General features: G+C 38.0%; 1 protein-coding gene across 1 annotated transcript in view; it reads left to right on the forward strand.

Annotated features, from left to right (window-relative positions):
* The window catches only part of prkcaa (protein kinase C, alpha, a), a 100,873-nt gene that overhangs the window by 28,022 nt on the left and 49,872 nt on the right, over positions 1 to 22,979 (forward strand). The window contains exon 3 of the mRNA XM_058072618.1: positions 9,654 to 9,736. Coding sequence (XP_057928601.1) covers positions 9,654 to 9,736 — 83 coding nt within the window. The remainder of the gene's footprint in view (positions 1 to 9,653; positions 9,737 to 22,979) is intronic.

A 22,979-nucleotide genomic window follows, 5' to 3' on the forward strand; every position in this document is an offset into this window, starting at 1 on the left:
CCCCAACCATTTCATGACTGGCACCCTCATCTTTCAGTTATTGTTCTGTTGAGCAACTTATGCATGTTGGATATAATAAACAATTGGAGCTTTCTAATTAGTACACATTACTGCAAAACTGTCAGATGGAACGCTTCACTTTTTGTCATCCTCACTTCTTGTTTAATTCATACAACAACAGAAATAAAGTAGAGTATCAATTTATTGCCATAATTCAGTTTGTATTCATATTTTATAAGATGAGGAAGCGCTGATTAAAAAACATAGAAACATGTTATTACCTTGTGCATAAAGTAAACTGGATCACCATGTAATTACATGGTAAGCTATCAATTTTTGATACTAGTTTGTACGCCATCTGTGATACAGTTGTCCCTCGCCACTTTGCCCATCAAATTTCCCAGCTTCACTCTATCATAGTTTTTGAAAAATGTATTTTGTGGTTGAATACAGCCTATTTTTAATGAAAACACATGTATATTTAAATTAAGCATTTTCAAATATGATGAAAAAGACATTCAAATTTTAATACTGTTCTTCAGTGGTCACTAAGTGTCAGTAATACCACTTCAATATTCAGCATATGGAGTATTATTTGGCTTTATTTTATGTTTTGTTGTTATGCTAATTTGGAGCAGGAGGGGATAGAAAAGAAAAAAGAAAACAGAAGGGGGAGTACGGGGACAAGAGGGGCAGCAATACACAAAGAGACAAAAACAACAGCAACAACAATTGCATTGACAAGAACAGAACAACAAAAACAAACAGGACTACATCAGCAAATGTCTATGATGGTTATACAAGACCATAACATAGAGGAAAAAATATTAAACCAGCCACAGTGGTATTAGTGAAATGAAACTTATTAGTGGTAATAGTAGTAATGGAATTATTTCATTAATTTCATTATCATTAATCATGATAGTAAACAGATTGACAATAACACACACCATACAATTGTAATAACTATGTTATTGCTGACATCACTGTGGCTGTAATAAAACCAATAGCATAATGACATCATGGATATGTCAGTGTGGGGAAGTTGTTAATAGTGAAAATTAAATTGCTTAAACAGTTTTTTTTTCTTTATATGTTTTCTTTTTAAAGTATTTTGCAACAAGCTTGTCCCGCAAAAAGTCAACTGGTCTTGTTCTGGATTATCTTGTCTTACTCACAATCCTATTAAGTCTCCACTTTATCACTTACTCTGTATCTCAGGTAAATTTACTGGCATGCTCACCACTTATTCACTACTCACAATGAGTTAGGACTGAATTTTAATGAAATAAGCAATAGTTTGCATTAATATTATCGTTAATGAATGAGAAGATGCAAAATTTTCATTAGTGCAATATTTATTACCCCAACAATTTATACATTAACAAAGATGCCCCCAAACATTGCTTGTCATTGTCAAGCTGTAATGACAGCTTGACAGCGATGTCTCATGGTCCTAGCTAGCCTCATGTTCTTGTTCTGAGGCAATGCGTTCCACTCCTCCACAAGTGCTAAACGCAGATCTGCCTCAGGGGGACATTGCTGGCCATAGCACATAGCACTCTGACTTCCTGGAGTTAAGCTGTGACAATTCTAGCACGATGTGGTCATCCATGAACAGAAAGTTGGGGGTGTGCTGGCGGAATTGGGGGATGATGATGGGTTATGAGAGCCATCTATAATCACCAAATATGTTTTGGATTGACTGGTGATGCTTGCCCAGACTGTTGCACTTCTTCCACCAAAGCGAACCCTTGGGACCATTTTGACCTCAGTGTATTGTGTAACGGGCTGCACGGCGGTCGAGTGGTTAGCGCGCAGACCTCACAGCTAGGAGACCAGGGTTCAATCCCACCCTCGGCCATCTCTGTGTGGAGTTTGCATGTTCTCCCCATGCATGCATGGGTTTTCTCCAGGTACTCCGGTTTCCTCCCACATTCCAAAAACATGCTAGGTTAATTGGTGACTCCAAATTGTCCATAGGTATGAATGTGAGTGTGAATGGTTGTTTGTCTATATGTGCCCTGTGATTGGCTGGCGACCAGTCCAGGGTGTACCCCGCCTCTCGCCCAAAGACAGCTGGGATAGGCTCCAGCACCCCCGCGACCCTCGTGAGGAAAAAGCGATAGAAAATGAATGAATGAATGTATTGTGTAACAACATAATTTTTAAATTAAGATTTATAAAAATCTCAAGCATCCATCTGTTTGTATTTGTCATAAATGTACGATCATACATACTGGTAGTTATGATTCATTCTATATTTAATATAGGTAGAGTTTTCAGGAGAGATTCCAAAGCAGAATCGGGTAATTCATCCTCCAAAGAAAGCACTCAATGTTGTCCATAATATTAACCAATGTCAAACAACCAATCTAATTACATAACTGGATTTTTGCCCATAAATCTTCCTGTTTTGATGATTCTTGAGCAACATTTTACAGATAACAAATAGAATGCAGAGTGTATTTGCCGTGGTAAAGCTGTCCAAATAAAGTCCAGCCCTTGAAACAGGAAGCTGCGGCCAACCCACTCAGCCCGCTGAGCTTTGAGATCCCTTTTTGAGCATTTTCCAAGACATTCTTTTTTCTGTTGGAAGTCTTTAGTCAGGTTGTTGAAATAAGAGCCTCTTCTATGTTTTTTTCTACACAGTTGAAAGTAACACAGCTCTGTGTGAAAGTAAGTTTTGTTTTTTTTTTCCAAGCCAGCCTTAAATTCCCTGGTTGTGTTTGTAGTTGTTAAATCGAGGGAGGCACGAGTGTTTGTTTCAGGTGTTGTAATATGATCTTAAAAACTGTTCTAATGAATAGAACAGCATTCCTGTGTTATTCTTTTTTAAATTTCAAACAAAATAGTGTGGCGATCTTGTGTTCTTTTGTGCTTGATTAGAAGTGTTGAGTAGTTGAAGACAACAACAGCCTGATTGCATAACAGAGACGACCTACCAGGTTCTCAAAGAGTTGCCCTCATGGGAGAGCAAATGTTCACACCAGTGTGCCCCTGTTCTTTTCAACTGCCATCTTGGACCTGTTAACAGGACAAATCTGCACTGACTGCTATTTTTCGCACTTAGTTGCTGTCCTGCTGGATTACATGGTCCATGGCAGTTTGTATTCTGCTTTCAACCAAACTGCTCCGCTTTCATGGGGTTCAGAAATAAGCATTTCTGTTGTTTAGTTGTAAATGTCAGCTGCATGAACACACAGACTGATCAGTAATATTTGTGTGGTGAAGCACAGACTTTGCAGAACTTGTTAATAAGAAAATATAATGATATAGTGAGGAGTATCACAAGATCTCATACTGCAAGATCAAGATGGAGATACAAGATACAAGATTTTATTTGTTATGTATTGTACTTTTCTCAAAAGTAATATTAAAATTTTGTTTCCTATCGTAGACCCAGTCTTGTGTATCCTCTCATTTGTCTGGTGACACCCCTAATAATTAGAGATGCTTGATATTGGCATCTCAATACTAATATCAACTTCTTTAGTCAACTATTGTTGACTGTTATCAAAAGCCACTATACAAATTGGAAAGCTGCACATTTTATGTAGCACAAATATATTTATGAGAACAAAGAAAAGTGCAAAGTTGTTATTTGCATTATTTGACAGGAGCTAATTATGGGATGTGAATAAACTCACAAAGAGCTTGTCAACCCATTGGAAATTGCAAGAGGTCATAACTCAACGTAACAGTCACTGTGTCATCAAAGCACATTAAACTCATCACACAGCAACTTAACACTCAAAAGATATACCTAAGAAATATACAAACAAGTATACAAGTCCCGAGGGTCACCGGCATGCTGGAGCCTATCCCAGCTCTCTTCGGACGAGAGGCGGGGTACACCCTGGACTGGTCACCAGCCAATCACAGGGCACATATAGACAAACAACCATTCACACTCACATTCATACCTATGGACAATTTGGAGTCGCCAATTAACCTAGCATGTTTTTGGAATGTGGGAGGAAACCGGAAACCCACACATGCACGGGGAGAACATGCAAACTCCACACAGACGTAGCAGAGGGTGGAATCGAACTTGGGTCTCCTAGCTGAGTGGCCTGCACGCTAACGATTCATCACCGTGCAGGTGATTTTGTACATGCACATACTAAATGAAATCTTCTCCAAACCATTACGTTACATACAGTAGCTGTTTTTTGGCCTTGGTAGCATGAATGCCTGTGATAAATAAGTCATATTACTGTTCTCGTCTCATTATTGACTGTGAATATTTAATACTGTTTTAATATCTGCTCCTTAAAATCTCCCAAGGCATGCAAATCATGCACATACCCTATGCATACATTTATTACGATAAAAAAATATTAAAATCAATAGAGGTGAGGACTTTTTTTTTTTTTAAAGAGGGCTATGTAATTAGGCACCAGTTAAAATTGCCAGAGTAAATGGCCTGTTTAGTGTCTGCATAGTTGCTTTTATAGTGTGTCTGCAGCTGCTTGAGGAATTTTGTTTATCTTTTCTATCTTTGGAAGAGAGTAGTTCCGGTTCATAAATCATTCTGATTATGTCTTCTTCGGCTGTTAAATGCATGTTTATAGATGTTATAGTGTAAAACTAAGGCTTTACAAGCCCTCAACATTTTGATGTTTATGGAATGGAGGACATTTATTTGAATAACTTTTGTGTGCACCTATTGTTTCAACATCTTCATTCCGCTTATTAGAGAGGGGACTGTTTTTGTGCCGGTTTGATTTTAACGTTGTTATTTCCTGTTACTGTTTGGACTCAATAGTATGTCAGAAAGATTGGTACAGTAAACAGCAAGCTTGGCCTGGAGCATACAATATCACTGGGTATATTTTCATAGTCATTGATGCTACTTTACGTCTGCTGTCTTTCCCACAACAGCGACTCTGGCTCAGTTCAATAACATTGCCTAGGGTTCATTGTAAGCTGGGCTGCTTGGATTCTTATAACAACTTTATTATGCCTTGTTGCCTTGGAAACCACCCCGGTGTTGTCCCAGTTTGCCTCTCAACAGTTAGTGTTTCAAACAGTATCTTAAAGTTCAGTCTAAATGCCCTGTTTGGCTTTTGCTCTTTCTAACCATATAACCATATAACCATATATATGTACATTTGCAGTATTACACACAGACATTAAAAAGCCAATTTCAATATTGTTTCTACCCCAAACAACACCTAGAGAAACCTGTAAGTAGTCTTTCAAATGAACTGTGTGCATGAAAAGCATGGAGTCTTACCGGCTGCTGCTCTGATGAGTTCCCTCTGCGGCATTAAAGATTATTTTACAATATATACAAACTTTAAGATAATATTTATATGTGAACAAATCTAATTTTGCAATATTATTATTCGTCAAATATATTTCTACAGCAGCTGCAGGGTCAGGGGATAGTTGGATCAACTGCTGCTGCTGAAATGTTTTGTGTATATAATGAGTCAAGAATTTTAATTTGCTGTATGTAACAGCACTTGAGCCCATGTCATAGGTGGAAAGTGGAGTACTCATGGAGTATCTTTAGTTCTTTATAACGAACTGTTTACAGTCAATTAGAGCTGTAACAGAAATGTAATGATGCGTATCTCAGCATTTATGGGGATGGTGAAATCAATGTAATTTCTTATATGTACCTTTACTCTAAGACAGAACTGCCAGAAAATTGCTTCAATGAACCCTTGAACCCTTCCGTTTGTTTGTTGTCGGTGAAAGTCAATGAGTATTGATTTTAAGGCTGCCATTCGACATTCAGCTGCTTTACAATTAATTGTGCCCAGGGACAATTCGAAAGATTACATCAGAGGCATATATAACGAACCTGTCGAGCTCAAATTACAAATGAAAAGAGACACACACAATTTCAAGCGCACAAAAGTAACACGCTTCAACTGTTTTTTTTTTTTTTACCATACATTCACTTGTTTAGCAAGGATATTCTATCAATGCCATGTTCCAATTAAGGTTGCTCTGTAAAGGAGATGTTTCTGCATTAGGTGTCAGGGGTGATGTATGCATTGAACCACTTGACATTTCACAAGACGATAGCAGAAAATCAGAGATTTCCTTTAGGTGTGTGTTTTGCATTTCTGTTTTTTTTTTGTTTTGTTTTTTTTTAGCAGTTTTGTAGGTGAAGTCATGCATGACCAGACCTCGAAATCTGCACAAAACAACTTAGAAAATTCATCATACTTGAGTTCATGCAAACCTCAGTTCAGCAAGCGTGAAAATGGGTAATCTCTCGACATATTTTTTTACTCCAATGTCATAATTTTTTTTAATCTTTACTGTACAGGTACTATATGAGTGTAAAGAATGCTACTTAATATATTGCATGCAAACAACACGTGATCGTCATATGCAGATAAATGCTTTTCAAAGCTGCTCACACAAAACAATCGGCATCCGGTATCAAACCCTACATGCCACAGGTTACGGCAGTCGATGCCACCTATTGCCAGTCAACTTTTCTGGCATCTCTGTTTATATCCTCTGGTCTTCAGACTCCAAATGTGACGTTTTACCTTAGTGACATGTTTTCCCATGGGTACAGAAGAAGCTACAAGTGGTTTACTTTCAATTTTGCTCTCTTGTTGTCATTATACTAATTATGTCATGTCCTCAAAATATTTTGTCTGTGGTTGTTTAATGTACATAAAAAAAACACATGTCCAGCCTTACGGTTCCAGCCTTATCTCCTATGCTCACCATCAACACCTGGGTTCTACAGGAAGGACCAGTCATTTGTATAAAATGATAATAATTGTAGTAGTAGTAATAAATTCACCAATTTGAAATAAAATCCACAACAAATCATAAATCACAGCCAGCCAAACCAGCAGCAATACAAAGAATTACAGTACATGCATACATGCCGCTGTCTAAATACAAACATTTTGCACAATTGGAGCAGAGATTATTGATGCACAATTGTGTTGATTTTTGCTAGTTAATTCTACATGCAATAATCTTGTATTAATCGAACAGAATGAAATTACTGTAACAATATGCTGGTGTTTGTGGTTGCACCTCGCCATGACCGTGATTGGTGGATAATGAGGAAGTGTTATGTGCTGGTGTGATGAGCAACACAAATGTTACTTGCACAATATCGCCTTCAAGCACATGTTTTTTTTTTTTCCGGTTACTTCAGTTTATGTTGCCATTATGACACTGAGTGTCATTACGCATCCCTATTGATCATTGTTGATTAGAGAAACGGCTATTAAAGCTCAAGAAGTAATGAGTTCCTTCCACTGTAACCCATGAAACAAGACTGATTAGATTTGGAAGAACAACCTGACATCCTGTGTGGCCCACTGTTTTCTGGAGTACATTTAGGATCGTTCATAGCAGCGTCTGTTGTCGGATGAATAATGTTGCTACTGAATCATTGAGATGTATGATGTGTCTAGTTTGTGGGTTGGTGCGGCCTGATTTATTGCCCGTGGTTCCATGTTGGTAATTGACTGTGCTGACCAATAGCTCCTCGGAGGCATCAGAGGCTAGTCAGGGTTAACTTGTGGTGCTGTAATGCATCCGTGTGGAAGGCTGCATTTATTTCCCCTTAATGGCAACCTTTCCTTATTAATGAACACCCCCCCTTTAGTAGGGATAAAGTTAGTCAAAAACAACATGCTATGTTTTTCTTAAGCTCCTGACTGCTGTGTACATCTCCTGGGCATTTTAAGTTGAAAAACATTTTTTTTGGAAAAGGTAAAATCCCTGTGGAAAGCAGAAGTATAAATAAGACTGTGTGGTTTCTAAGTGGCTCTCACCCACGCAGCTCTACTGTGAAAGTACACCTTATGTATAGTGTGTATTACATGCTGTCAAACATATGGATGCATATCCTTAAAAATATGTTCAATGCACATATTTGTATATGTATCATATGTCAATACAGAATGACAGCTGTGTCACAATGTAATTAGACTGTCTTGCTCTGCACAGGTGACGTCATGTAGTTAAATCGTGTTAATGTGACAAATGGATTTTCCCTGTCACTGTGCAGATGAATATGTTGTCCCACCGACAAGGTCTTTGAAAATGCATGGCTTCAAGGATAAAACACTAACCACTAATGGAGTGAACTCAGGGTTCAAGCGCTAAGTGAAGACTATGGACACCACCAGTAAGACGCTTTCATTGTCATGCAGCAAGTGTTGGCCTTGTAAACATGAAGTGCGAGTTCAAATGTCTGACAGGCACAGACACAAGCAAGGATGTGTCAGTCTGCTAAGCAACACACTGTAGTTAGTTAAAAAGCAGAAACGTCTGGACTTAAATCTTTTTTACCTCAAAAAAAAAAAAAATCGCAGTGCAGACGTTGTGTTTTTGTTTGTTTGTGCTCAAAATAAGTGAATGGATTTGGAGAATTATTTCCGGAGTTGTCACAAATGGGATATGGAAGAAGTGTTAACATTTTGAGGGTGATCTGGATCACCGTCTGGGTTCAGGATTTTTTTTGTAAAGGATTCTGTAACATTGCGAGCGTTCGTGCAAATAACTCCACAAAAAATGGCCGTAGCACTTTGAAAAAACAGCTAAAATAATGCATAAAGGCTAAAAACAACCAATTACCTAAAAATGTCATCCAATACTTCTCTACAAGAGAGGAGAAATATGATCTCAGGGAAGAACTAAATTTGAAACACTTCTATGCTAGGACTACGTTAAAAAGCCATAGCTTTTCAGTATGTGGAATCAAACACTACTAATGGATTGAGTAAGGACCTCAAACAATGCACAACGATGAGCCAATTTAAGAAACAATACAAGCAGTTGATGTTTGCTAAATACAAGGATGAAAAGTCTTGAACCAGTCATGATGTGCTATATATATCACTATATTGACAGTTACTATGGTACCCATTATGTCATTGGATGGTCATATCTTTGGTACTTCGGTACGAGGTGCATTATTAAAACAAAAAAACAAAAAAAAACCTTAAACTGTATTATGGAAAGCAGGAAGTGAACAAATGTATCAGTTACTGATTGTAAAAGTACCAGATGGAGGGGTAGGATTTAATAAGCTTTGCTTCTTCCTACTCCTTTTGGACATGTGGAACTATGAACTGATTATGTGATGCACTCAATTGTAATCTGATGCATGTTCAAATGAAATAAAACCATTACCAAAAAAAGTTTTCAACAGGTTCTACAAAATATCATAGACTGATCCAGAAAATGCAGGGTGATTATTTTGGTGTGAATTAAAATATGTCTAAATTCTCAACACAACCATTAATGCCTCCAAACCGGCTTACATAGCAACTTGAACTATTGCCAACTGCAATGCACACTGATGATATTTAACAGTATGTAGACATACAAGTGCTCCATGCAGATTTATGTCCATTACTTGTGTCCGGTTGAGTGCAGTTTGGGGTGCTGAAAAATGTAGGTGTCTATTTGCTGTCTGACCAAGCTGTGGCAGCACACTGTGTAAAAAGAGCAGACACCATGAAGGCCATCTGGACACATGATAAGCAGCTGAGGCTTCATTCGCTTCTTCAATACCTGTCACTGTTTCCTTTTATTCTGTTTTAACCATTGAACCTTTTTCTCATTCAACCCTGTTTCCATTCATCTATGTCGTTTTTACACTCCCAATCTCACGTCATTCTTCTCTCATCTCCCTCTTTTTACAGTTTGCTGTTTTGTGGTCCACAAGAGGTGCCATGAATTTGTCACATTCTCCTGTCCAGGAGCTGATAAGGGGCCAGACACGGATGTAAGTAACCATCATTTGATCTTCCTTTTATAGGTCACATTATACAACAATTTTAAAGAGATCCCACAATTCAAATAAGACAGTTTAAAAGTGCTTTTAGTAAGTGTGACTGGGAAAATGTTTGTGTGTGTCTAGCTTTAATGCTAATGAGCTGTGTTTGTCCGAGCCTGCGTCTGACAGTGTGTGTGGCTCCAAGAAGCGCTACTGTCCCATTTATCCAATTTTTCTCCATTTCACAGTTTGAACTCTGTAGCTTCACTGCCAGTTTTTAAAAAATATATTGACAATAAATTAATTAAATGTTAATGTTAAATTATTTAAATTTAAGTTAAAGGTAATGTTAAGTTAATTAAATGTTAATTAATTAATTAAAAATGGCTAAATGAACTAAAATACAAATATATAAAACAAGAAAACAACTAAAAACCCACCTCTTTAAATCTGTTTTTAATGTCTAACTTTTTATACCTGACTGCTGTGCCCCGCCCCGCTTTTTCTCAAGTTTTAATTGATGACGAATGAATGAATGTTGTATTTTAATGTATCTTTTACTCTGCTTGCTTGCTTTTATTCAACTCCATTCTTCTGTAAAGTGTCTTTGAGTATTTTGAAAAGCGCTATACAAATAAAATGTATTATTATTATTATTATTAAATATAAGGCATTCAAAAGATGCTATGAATGATATGTAATATTCTACACTTGTCATTAGGTATCACTAATGTTGCCAAACTTGATTGCTGGACCAACAGGCTTTAATTGCTGGTTTGAAGGATCCCACAACAGACACAATAATCCCTAATAAAACACCTAATAAAAACATGAGCTACTGTTGAGACCATAAGCCGTTCCAAGCTAAAACTCACCACCGAACCCCCAACATTACTTCCTGTTCTCTCCTTGTCATAGCAACATTCATGACTTCCTGTTCTCCCACATTCATAGCAACACACACGAGCTTTACTTTATTTATGTTGTAAATGGCTTATTTACTCTTATTATGTCTATTATCTTGGGTAATATGAGTGTAAAGGTGAATATAGGGGTGTTTGTTCATTTCTAGTCGGCTCCAATAATGTAAACCATATTTAGAAGGTCACAAACAAGTTGATCTATAATTAAGGACTCGTACTTGGCTGAAATTCAACCAACTATACACATTAACTCCGCACTTGCCACATTTAATAGGTGCTTTATGTCACATACAACAATATAACAAAGAGTGGAAAAGGAGGGCACAAATATTAGCAGAACTAGCATAGCTATGTAAGCTACAGTGCTAACATTACAGTCACATTTCAACAGCAACATCATGCTAGGTTAGCCTGTGTGCTGAAGAAAAACACAATGAGAAAACTTACATATTACTTACATATAGTTTGCAGGCTTTATTTTAAGATGTGCAGCAAAGCCTGATTTTTATTTTTATTTTCCAAAGCTGTCCTTTGGTGGGCGTTTATACTAGCTCATCTAGCCAGGGGCGTCTTAGAGACGGTATGAGGTGCATGAGGAAGGAGTGTCTTTTTTTTAACCGACTAAGGGCAAAAGTGGAGTAAGCAGGTTATTAATGATATGATAGAGTTTTCTTATGTTTGGTGCTCATAAGCTGGCTCTTGGGACACATTACTGTTAGAACAATAGGAAATAGTCCATTCTGTATAAACCCTGGCTTTTACTTCTGGGTTGAGGCACTCGCATACGCTCCTTAAGCTCGATCCTCCTCCTCTAAATCCTCTTGTGCAGCTTGACATTATAACCTAGAAAACCTAACATTGCATCATGGCAACTCGGACTGTAACGGCCGTGATGTATCAACCTTTAGTATATTATTTTCTGTGTTTTGTCTCAACATGTGCATTATAAGTGGTTGTTGTAACACAATGTACTTTCAGCACCACTAACAGTGTCGGTCTCCCTACACTAAAGCTAACAAGTGAAATAGTTGACTAGTCATAGTAGCTCACAAAGTGGACTAACTGGAAAACACAGTCCCTACAATTTTGGCAGTGATTTGCACTCAACCCCTGACTAAACAGTAGCACAAACCAAGCTCAAGAAGGGACATTTAATAGTGATACTGTACATAATGTATTGTTTTTTAATGAAAACATGCCTCCATCGGAGCTGATGATAAGTATATGCATATTGTTTATGTCTCGTGACTGGCCTGCTACAGTAGCAGGTGGATAATTCAATTCATTCAATATCAATGTTCCAGCGAAGTCCCTTGGTGCCACCATTAGGAAATGGGATTGGAATATTGTATTTAGTGACTGACCATCTCCGTACTGCCTGGGAAGAGTGGATTATTCTCTCTTGGTAATACTGCCTCAGAGTACTTAGAAAATCAGGTTGTCATTTTAAAACATGTTGGCTTTTGAGCCAGTTCAGGAGTTCAGGGTTTAACTCTAAATAATAACTGTAATCCAGCTGGCTTCAGAAAAAAGGAAATGATTGGCAGATTAGGCTGCCATTAGTGGGGACGAGGCCTGGAGACAACATTAGAAGAGAACGGTTGGCTAAAACCAGCACATCCACATTCCTAGGTCAAAGGATGATGTGTGATCCCAGCAGCTTGCTGTGACTGTGAGGCTATTTCACCTACGGCAAGATGGGTATTTAAAAAAAAACAACAACAAAAAACAAACAACAATTCAAAGCATTTACTTCCTGTAACAGCCATGTGCCATCGACCACCGCCTGCCAAATGTGAAAGTCCATTTGCGTGCCTGCTTGGTGGCCGTGACGTGTAAATATTCTGTGTTACAGAAGCCCAACATGGTCTCTGTAATCGGAGATAAGGCAGTGTGCCGTTCAAGATCATCGACCAAGACTTAAAATAGAGCGCTAGAAAGATGACATCAAACTCCTTGGGCCAAAAATAGTGTGAACTCAGCCAGTTTATGATTGAAAGCAGATACAAGGGTTCAGAGGGGTACTTGAAATAAAAATTGGGTTTTTAAGTATACATTGAGAAACATCAGCTGTTAACACTTGCACAATTCAACATGTCCAAAAAGGAGTAGGAAGAAGCAGAACTCATTGTTTATAGCAGGGGTCTCACACTCAATTTACTTGGGGGCCACTGGAGCTAGGGTCTGGGCAAGACTGGGCCGCATTAGGTTTTCCAAAAAAAAACCAAACGCATTTATTAAAAACAGAAAAATGAATAAACTTTGCTTTGGTTTCGATTTTCTACAATAAAAGCTCTGATAAAACATTCCACTGCTCTCAAATATCTTACTTTTTGTTTTTCTACACAAAATAAGATGAAAAATAAATAAACAAATCAAGAATAAAGAAAATCAATCAATCAGTAATAAATAAATAAATATAATAATAATAATAATAAAACGGCAAATAATAAAAACTTAAGAAACCACATATAGTTGGTGGGTAGACAATTTTTTTTCAGATTAAAATGAACAAAGCATTATTAAAGCCCTGTAGACATGACAAAACACGACTATAGTCACATTTATACTCTTTTTATTTACAACATATTGCGCAACTGCAGGCTCTTGTGACACATGCTAACTCGCAAACTAGAGCGCTAGCAACCTAAACAGTAGCCTTCAAGTTATTTCCTTTAAACTTAAATAGCCAAAAACTTACCACTTCCACACGGATAGGGAGGATAACTATTAACAGTTATTTAACCTTTAACATGAACATTAATCAAAAGTAATATTTTTTTCTGGGTACATGATACCATACAGCATCCATATCAAACTTGCGTGGGCCTGCACTAAAATTAAACTTTCATATCAAGGCGGGGGCCCTAAACTAGTGTCCTGCGGGCCACATTTGGCCCGCGGGCCGTGTGTTTGAGACCCCTGGTTTATAGTATATTGTATAGCTAAAATTCCTCCATCACTCTTGTGCTTGCTTACGTTCTGGTGCTTATTTCCATATTTTAGGGAAGATGCACTCTTTATACTCATCTAATACAATAGCTTTGTTAAAAAGAAGGAATAGATTTGTAGGAAAGAAATATTTCAGACTGGAGACTGCTTTGGTGCACCAGTGTTAAATTAGTCTCACACATTACTTCATGCAGGCTTCCTGCTTCACTTTATGGTTTCATAACTGATACAATGGTAATATCTTGCAAGAAGAAAATACTCGATTAGTCTTTTATTATTACATGTGCGCTAGGTATTGTTGTTGTCAGGGGCAACCACACATATTACATGGCATGCTGCTTCCCTCCCAGGCAAGCAGTCCACGAATGCAATAACTCCCATGGCAAGTAAATATCCTCCAGATCTGCAGTATCTAGACTACCTGCATTGAATGAGTCACGTCTATGTTTTACAACACCATTCCTAAAAAAAGAATGAACACCCATGAAGATGCAAACATGAACATTAAACAGTTAGTTGTAACCCATGCATGCCAGGGTAACCTTGATTTGATTCAAGATACAAGATGACCATAACTTATCAAAAAGCCACAGGATCCTTTTAAGGCGCAGTCATTCATTTTCAGGTCTGCATAGGTCCTGTCCAAAGGTGAAGGGCTGTTGCCTCTTTTCTGGTAAAGAGACAGTTATTCAATTATTATTTAAAGGGGACCTATTATGCTATTTTTTGTTGTGGACTCCTCTAGAGCAGCTACACACAATAACCAGCACAGAAAGATCTGAGTCTGCACCTATTCCAGTTGGATTTTTTGGATTTTGTTCTTCCCGTGAAAATGTGTTTCTCTATTGCTATCGCCTCCGTTTTTAAATGGTATTTAAAAAAAATCTTCTTCACATTTCATCCTTTCATTTTAACACTGAGGTGACAATTTTCTGTTGATCAACCAATAGCCAGCAGTGTGGTTAGATACCCTCAAATACAAAAGGGCGCTTCAAATAGGGAGAGAATGGGTCGAATACTTTTGGACTTTTTTTTTTTTTTACAATGCAAATAGCAATGAATGGATGGTGGATTGAAATGAACGGACTATAAATGGTGAAGTAATCTAGTTTGTTAGGCTCGGGTGTAACTAGAGATATTCCTTGATGTGAATATGTTCTTTGTTTAATTCAATTACAGGCTGTCTTGCTGCTCTGAAGTGATACTATTTGTGTAAATAACATACTGCAGCTAGAACCCGCCCACTGACAAGTTGCAGTGGAAACACAACTGTAGCTGGCTCAGTGACACCCCCAAAGGAACAAAGTGGTATTACAAAATAAGGGCCACGTAAGCTCGCTTGTATTTATGCAATTAATTTAACAAAATGTTGTTCATGTTGACTGCCAGGTGTAATGTTAGCTGCAGCTTGAGCGAGTTCAGTGTTTTACAGGACAGGAGCATCAATAATGCAGATGCTTCCCCTTTCACCAAAGGGGCTCAGCAGATGAAACTGAGAGGTTTGACGTGTGCTTGTTTATGTGGGTGTGTTGCTGCTGCATCATTGATGTCCACTTAACCAGCAGTCTACTGTATATGACCCGGGGCAATCCGCACTGATTTGCCCTTTGCTCACACATACACACGCACACATTCACACACCCAATATGCAGCAGGTAATTGTAAACAGACTGAAATCCCTAGACGCAGAAATGGGAGCCTGGTCATACTCAAAAGAAAATAATTTGTAATATTTCTGAATATTGGTGTCAGCAAGCCCAAATGTACATTTTTTTAGAGCGCTGTAATATTTAAAAGGATAAATTGCTCAGGATGAGTTTGTGGTGAAAAGGCTTGAAACACAGTCTCATTACAAGGAGCCTGCTAGGGGATTGAAAACAAGATTAGGGGTGGGGATAAATTACATCATCTACGCCACAGGCATCATGGCTTGTCACAAGCAATAGACTTTGTCGTCTGTAGAATGCTTCCTTCAAGCGATGATGTTGGCCGTCTCCTCCAACCAGACCAACAACACCACACTGTGGTTATCACTCGGCAGTCGACAGTGTTGAAATGACAGAGGCAGTGTGTGCTGTAAAATTTGCTGTAAAATTAAAAGTGCTGACCGAAACTACCAATGTGGGGTTGAGGTTTGACTGTGCATGAAGGCGTGGAATCACCCCATCAGAAGTGAAGACTGTTTTTTTCAGCACAGAGTAAATAGGCCCGCAAACACTTCAAACATGCATAGTGCGTCTCATATTAATTTGTACCAGGCAGGATTCATTTAACTGATGTTAGATGTTTTTATTCATACTCAAGTAGCATTCACTTGAAATGCGAATCAACGCAATGCAGATTTATATCTGAAAACTATTATGTAGCAATTACACAGACAGGGAGCAGTACAGTGTGATTTACTTGTATATCATGTGATTTTCTCTTTGTTAGTATGAAATGTGACGTTATTAAATGTTTACATACATTACATTGTAAGCAGGCTGCACAAGTGGTTAGCGTGCAGGCCACACAGCTAGGAGACCCGAGTTCAATTCCACCCTCAACCATCTCTGTGTGGTGTTTGCATGTCCTCCCCTTGCATGCATGGGTTTTTGTCCGGGTACTCCGGTTTTGTCCCACATTCCAAAAACATGTTAGGTTAATTGGTGAATCCAAATTGTCCATAGGTATGAATGTGAGTGTGAATGGTTGTTTGTCTACTATATGTGCCCTGTGATTGGCTGGCAACCAGTCCAGGGTGTACCCCGCCTCTCGCCTGATGACAGCTGGGATAGGCTCCAAAATGAATGAATGAACAATGTAAGTATAGCATCAACCCCAGATTAGGTGACCTATACAATTACAGTAGAGCCCTGCTTTTCACTGGGTTTCCGTTCTGAGCCCCATCAGTTACTCTTCCTTTTAGCGTGATGTTGATGTTTTGCTCAGGTGTGGCTGTTGCAATTATTAATTACAGTTCCAGAACCTGTCATATACTTATAAACACATTTTAAGTATGAACTGTATTTTCATCACCACTTATGACTGATGATGTAATGAAAAGACTGAATGAGAGTCACAGTGTCTCAGTATCACTTTTGCATCTGACAGCAACTGTGATGGGTTCAAGGACTGCAAAACAAAGTGGGAAATCACCATACTTGACAACAAAACATTATCAGTGAAGCATGAAGATACAGACCTGCATTTTGAACATTTTGACCTTAATGCGGTTTTAAATAGAGCTAAAATATGCAAATGCAAGAAGGGGTAGGCATTGTATTTACAGGAGTGACAAAGACAAATATCAACATTTCACAACTGAAATGAGAAAAACAAAAACACAATTTTGACTTCATTGCTTTTAAAATGATTTCCAATATGTCAGTGGGTCCCAGTCAGCCTCCTCTGAGAGAACATACTGTAAACGGTTGAGCCTCCCTTACTCTCTGAAAAACAGATCTATTTTAGTTTTCTGATCTCTGCTCTATTTTCTGAACTCTGTTTATTTTTTCACTGTAAAAACTAAAGTTAAGTTCAATTAAACATATTTTCTTTATTATTCCCAGAGTTACGCATCCTCTGAAATCTTCTGGCGCCTCTCTGGGGAGGCCCATCTCACACCTTAAATACTCTGCTGCTTTATATTATTTACCAGTGGAATGTTAGTGCCTTGCAGAAATAAGAGGAAGGTCATTAAACCCACAGACAGGCATTCCCCAAGCCTTCTTTCTGTCCACACTAGACAACATTATGGAGGACAATATGATCATATAGATGTCACAATTTGCTCATAAAAGTGCAGCAAGCATCAGTAAATGAGAATAGATTATGTTCTGCATTCCCATGCTCTTAAAAAATGGGAAAACAAACATGACTGATTATTATTCTCGGTGGGCTTTGTTTATTGGATGCATTTAAATAGGTCCATGAATTTTGTTTCCCTGAAAGAATTATATGCATCTTAAATCCAACTATTTAGCACGTTTTGTAGTATGTGTAATATTCTTTGAATTGATTTAATGTAAAATTGAGCATACACAACATATATACATCATACAGTTAGGGTGTCACAAGACACATAAAGAGACTATACATGAGTCTACAACTTAATTTACTTTCATCCTTTGTATTGCATATTGTGCAGTATCTCATTATATATAAAGTACTCCACCTGCAAATGCCTTCATGTGTAAACCAATTGCAATGGTCTGATGGAACTCTGTAAAATCATCAATGGGGATTAATACTCTTTTTTTTTATGCTTGGATATTTTTGTATATCTATAAAGCAAGTTAACAGATTTTACACAGAATCTTGAAAACAGAGTAGTCAGTTGACTATCCAGAATAGCCATCATTGGAAAGTAGAGTTGTTATGAGAAAAGCATGCAATGATAATAGCAAAAAAGAAAACACTTTGACACTGTTAGCACATTTACCTACTGATGACGCAACATCAGGAGTTCAGTATATTGCCCAAGGATGATGATCATGATGCAGAATTGAACTAGCAACCTTCAGATTGGGAGATGACCGCACTACCGTCTGAGCCATGCAGTCTACTAATTTAATTTACTTTACACTCTTCTGCACTCTGTATGTATGCTAGCGGTCCCGCCTCCACCCACCAAGACAAAGCCTGTATGACTGATAAAGGGCTCACTATTCATGCCATTGTGAGTGAACCTTCTGAGTGAAAGATGAAGAAAACAGACATGCATGCACGTAGCAATGTATCGAAAGCGGCAAACTTATCAAGTTCATTTTCATTTATTGTGTATTTAATCTGTTATTGTCGCAGTTCTAGTGCCCACCAGACTTTTTTTTTAATGAGAAAGGCTGTCATGTTTTAATCTTGTGAGATGTTGCGACACATCTATCATACAGTATTTTCAGTGATGTACTTTCCAATGACTGATGTTAATGTGATAGTGTACGGTCCCCTGGGCTGCCTGCCTGTTGATGGCACTCACTGTTGGATCCGAATGAACAATAACAGTTGTGGAGTCTCTCTTGCTAATAGTCTGTGACATGTTGTCTAAAAGCAGTTTTGATCAAGGCTTAGCTGGAGGGAGACTAACATGGTCACATGCACAGTGTTGTTTTTTTTTTTTTTGCACTTTCGTCACTTGTTTTTTAAATGCAAATGCACAAACCTCATTATCTGAAACTTGTGCATCGTTTAACACAAGAATGCAACATTCTAACTACATTTATAGGTCAGAAAAGTGGAAAAAGGATAGTCGGTCCTTTTAAAGTATTGCATTTCATTGAGGGAGCATCACCAGTATTGCAGGACAGCAGATCAGTATAGCATGTACAACATAGTTGCATTTGACATACATTATATTCCATTAACTGATCATTATTAATGTAGTTACAGCATCAGTCAATCCTGCGTCTCTCCCAAAGTCAGCTGTAATAGACTCCAGCATGCTTTCGACCTTAGTGAGGACAATCGCCATCGATAATAGATGAATGGATGGATGGACGGTACCAGTTAAATGTTTGGACACATGGGAAATACTTGACATTTTGCCATGTCCTAGTTGTTGAATAGTGTCGAATTGAGAATTCTGTCAAGCAAGTCGGTAAGTCTAATGTTGTAAAGAGGAGAGACAGCTAAGAGTTAAAAATTAAAGCACTGGTGTTGTCAGCTGGCTCATGATGTTGAAAAAAAGGCTTCCCAAAACTTTTGTGAATTCATCTTGTTTTAATCATGATGTACCTGACAGATGGTGGATGGATGCTAAACCTATTTATTCAGCCGCTTGGCATCTGCAGCTTCACAAAATCAACCTGCTGTATTCCCAAGATTCTTTCTACCTGTTCTGTGATGTAGATCTTTTCCTGTAGAATACATACACAAAACAGAACATGGTAATAGTAATGGTTTTGTTTCATTTGAACATGCATCCGATTACAATTGAGTGCATCACAGTTCCACATGTCCAAAAGGAGTAGGAAGAAGCAAAGCTTATTAAATCCTACCCCTCCATCTGGTACTTTTACAATCAGTAACTGTTACATTTGTTCACTTCCTGCTTTCCATAATACAGTTTTTTTTTGTTTTTTTATAATAATGCACCTCGTACCAAAGTACCAAAATTAACTATATCAGCAAGTTTAAGTATTTGTGATTTTAGAAATGAGTTAGTATGTTCTCTGTAGGCGGCATTATGAATTATCCTTACTGACCTTTTTTGCAGTACATTTAGAGAGTGAAGATTGCTTGAGGTTGTGTTTTTTTGCTTTGATTAAAAACACTTCAAAAAGGGCTGGCGAAATATAAGATAAAATACAGAGTTTAGAAGAAAAAAAAGCTAAACTTAAAACTAGTGAAATTATTTGTCCATGCAGCAAGTGCATTTTACTTGGTAAGAAATCCTAAATAAAAAAATTCTATATCTAGAAATAAGCAGGACCTTCAAAGGGAACCTATTATGCTCATTTTCAGCCATTTGTATTGACAACACATAATAACCCACACATAAAGCTTTCTAGATCTTCCAGATTCGGACACAGTACACATGGTAATGGTAATGGTTTTATTTCATTTGAACATGCATCAGATTACAATTGAGTGCATCACATAATCAGTTCACAGACTTGCATACGTATATGCATAACTGAGGGCATTATTTATCCGCTGACAAAAATTCCAAGTGTGCACACCAAACCACACTTGTATGAACATTTTGTATCATTTTAGTATTTTTATATTTTTGGTCTGGGCCAAGAGTACTAAAATAGAAGTGTGAACACACCCTGTCAGCCCTATGATTTATAGGTGATCAGTCAGCTAGGATAGGCTCCAGCCTCCTCATCACCCTGAACAGTGCGATTTGGCCCAAACTGTAGTTAAATGCCACTTAGTCGTTTCTGCATTGCTTGCAGACAAATGTTAACAGCTCGCATACAGGAAGGAAAACCCCCTCTGCGCTGCAGCCCACCCTCCCTCTCAGCACTCATCAGCTTAGTGAAAGGCCAAGAGGAGTGAGGGTGGTGATTTATAGGCTAAAAATAGTAACCCTGTCTAGTCTAACACCTCCGGTCCAGATAGATGATAACTCCAGTTTGTTCTGTGCAAAGCTTCTTCTCTACTAACCTTTTAAACTTCGGTTCCGCCTGCCTTAGTTCATGAAAGGGAAACTCATTAGCAGCCAGCCGGAGGGATTATGTTCCTACTGGGTATGCTGGGAGCTGGGAGGATAGCTCATCTTGATTATTGGCTTTATTTTTGCTCTACATTTGATTTGATTGTTTTAGCAGCTTGAAGCATTTTAAAGGTGTGTCAATGCTACAATTTCTAGGTGATTATGCACACTGCATGAATGGCTTTTGACCATTCTTTCAAAATGGTGGACGGCACATACAAAAATGTAATTTACAGTCAAAACTAACAATGTAGAACATGTTTAAGCAATGTTGAAAAATCATGTCAATGACCCTTTAAGAAAGGGTTTCAATCAGAGTGGGGAAGATGAGCAATGTAAGAAGTCAATAATTTACCACTTCCACACAATGGGAGGATAAGGTTTTTTTTTTACTGTGTCATGTCATGTCATGTGTACATGCTGTAGCTGAATCCATGCAGTGTGAAGGTAATTCAATCTTATGTAATGTCTCATCAATGTAGCATTTACTGACGCATAGCGATCAGAAAACAATACATATAACTTGTCTTGACTAACAGTAGTCCAAATTCAACCATAATACATGAGTCATTTATTAAATAAAAACCGTGCAAGGGACAACTGTAAATAAAAGCAGTGCTAGCGCTAGATATTGTTGTGTATTGATTGCCTGTGAGAAAGAAATCAATCCTAGTGGCAACTTGGTCTGAGTGAGAACAGCCCACCTCCCTCAATGTCTTCTCCTTTGATGTTGGATCAACATTTACAATAAAAATGCAATAGAAATTTTGTAGTTCCAGCTCCAATAAGACTCCCCTTTTCTTTTTAATTATAGTCACTCACTTGCGACAAAGGAAGAGCTAAGAAGCTAAATAGTAAACAAGATTTGTGGTTGCTGTCAGAGTTGACGTCACATCACACACTCAACCCCTGCTGAAGAGCTGTGAAGGCAGACGTGACTAAAGTGCGGCCATTAGCAACCCATGCCTCGTTTTTTAATTGACCCACAGCACATTATAAAAATGAAATGAAACCAAAAAGAAACCATGTTGACATATAAACAAACTGGCATAACAGCACAGTTTATCAGTTTGAAGCTCAAACAACCTTATGTCAAAGACTCCATAAACATCTGTAGCACCTTTGGTGCTGTATTTTATGAACAGATGGGTAAAGAGATATGAAAAGATAAGACATTACAGAGACACCGGTGAGAGCTAGTCACACAGTCCCTGACTGCAAATGTCACACTGGGTGGGCCTCTTTTGACTCTGTGGGATGTAGGCAGGTTGTTTTAGCTACCTTTCCTTTTTGATGAGCATCCATTCATTCCGTTTTACTCCACACAGTCAAATAAAAGGAGCGAGCCAACAGCTTGAAATGAAGGAAATTGCAATTTGCTAATCCTTCAGGGTTAACTGCACCTTTTGTCTTGCTTGTGCTTGTGTTGAGTTTTGACTGTGAATAAAATGGAAGTAAGACTGTTGGTACACACAATTAAATGAGCAATTTTCTTTAGTAAAGCCAAGTAATACATCTGAAAAATAAAGTTGCTAAACATTTTCAAACCACTTTGACTGATGTTGTACTTGAATATACTAATATTTATATTTATAATGTTATACAAATATTAAAATATGTACAGTGAACCTTCTGATGTTGGTCCTGCTTATGTTGCCTTTTTATGACGAACAACTCATCAAGTCCCAGTCTACTGTGTATTAAACAGAACAGTCTCAATAAAACTACATCAACTAAATCTTTTTTGTTTTGTAATTTCCTGTGAGGAGGGACGGCCTGATTCAAAGCTTTCCTGAACACGGATCTCGACCATAATTGGTGATGCTACTTCCATTAATACGGTCTGGTGTGAGCTAACTGCTGTTGATGTCTGAATGTGAAATTTATTGACCACCAACAGAATGGGCAGAAATAAGGAGGATGATGTCATAGAGAGCCGGGGGAAGCAGACAGTCTTCGAGAAGTAATAATGATGTTGAACACCATGAAAGATAACAAGCATGTTGATGTGAAGTACTTAAACTCATTAAGGAAGTGAAGAATGATACTGCATCAATTTTCTAAACAAATGAATGGGCGAGAAGTGGATAGTTTAGGTCCTGTTTACAGGAAAATATAGCAGAAGCAAGTACGCATGCATGCAAGTCTGTCGTCTTCCACAAAACACAAATAAAAACGAGAATCCGATATGTGTAATTGTGTATGCATCTATGCTCTACATTTTGTTTAGTTCAAG

Source organism: Doryrhamphus excisus, chromosome 1, assembly GCF_030265055.1.
Source record: "Doryrhamphus excisus isolate RoL2022-K1 chromosome 1, RoL_Dexc_1.0, whole genome shotgun sequence".
Lineage (NCBI taxonomy): Eukaryota > Metazoa > Chordata > Actinopteri > Syngnathiformes > Syngnathidae > Doryrhamphus > Doryrhamphus excisus.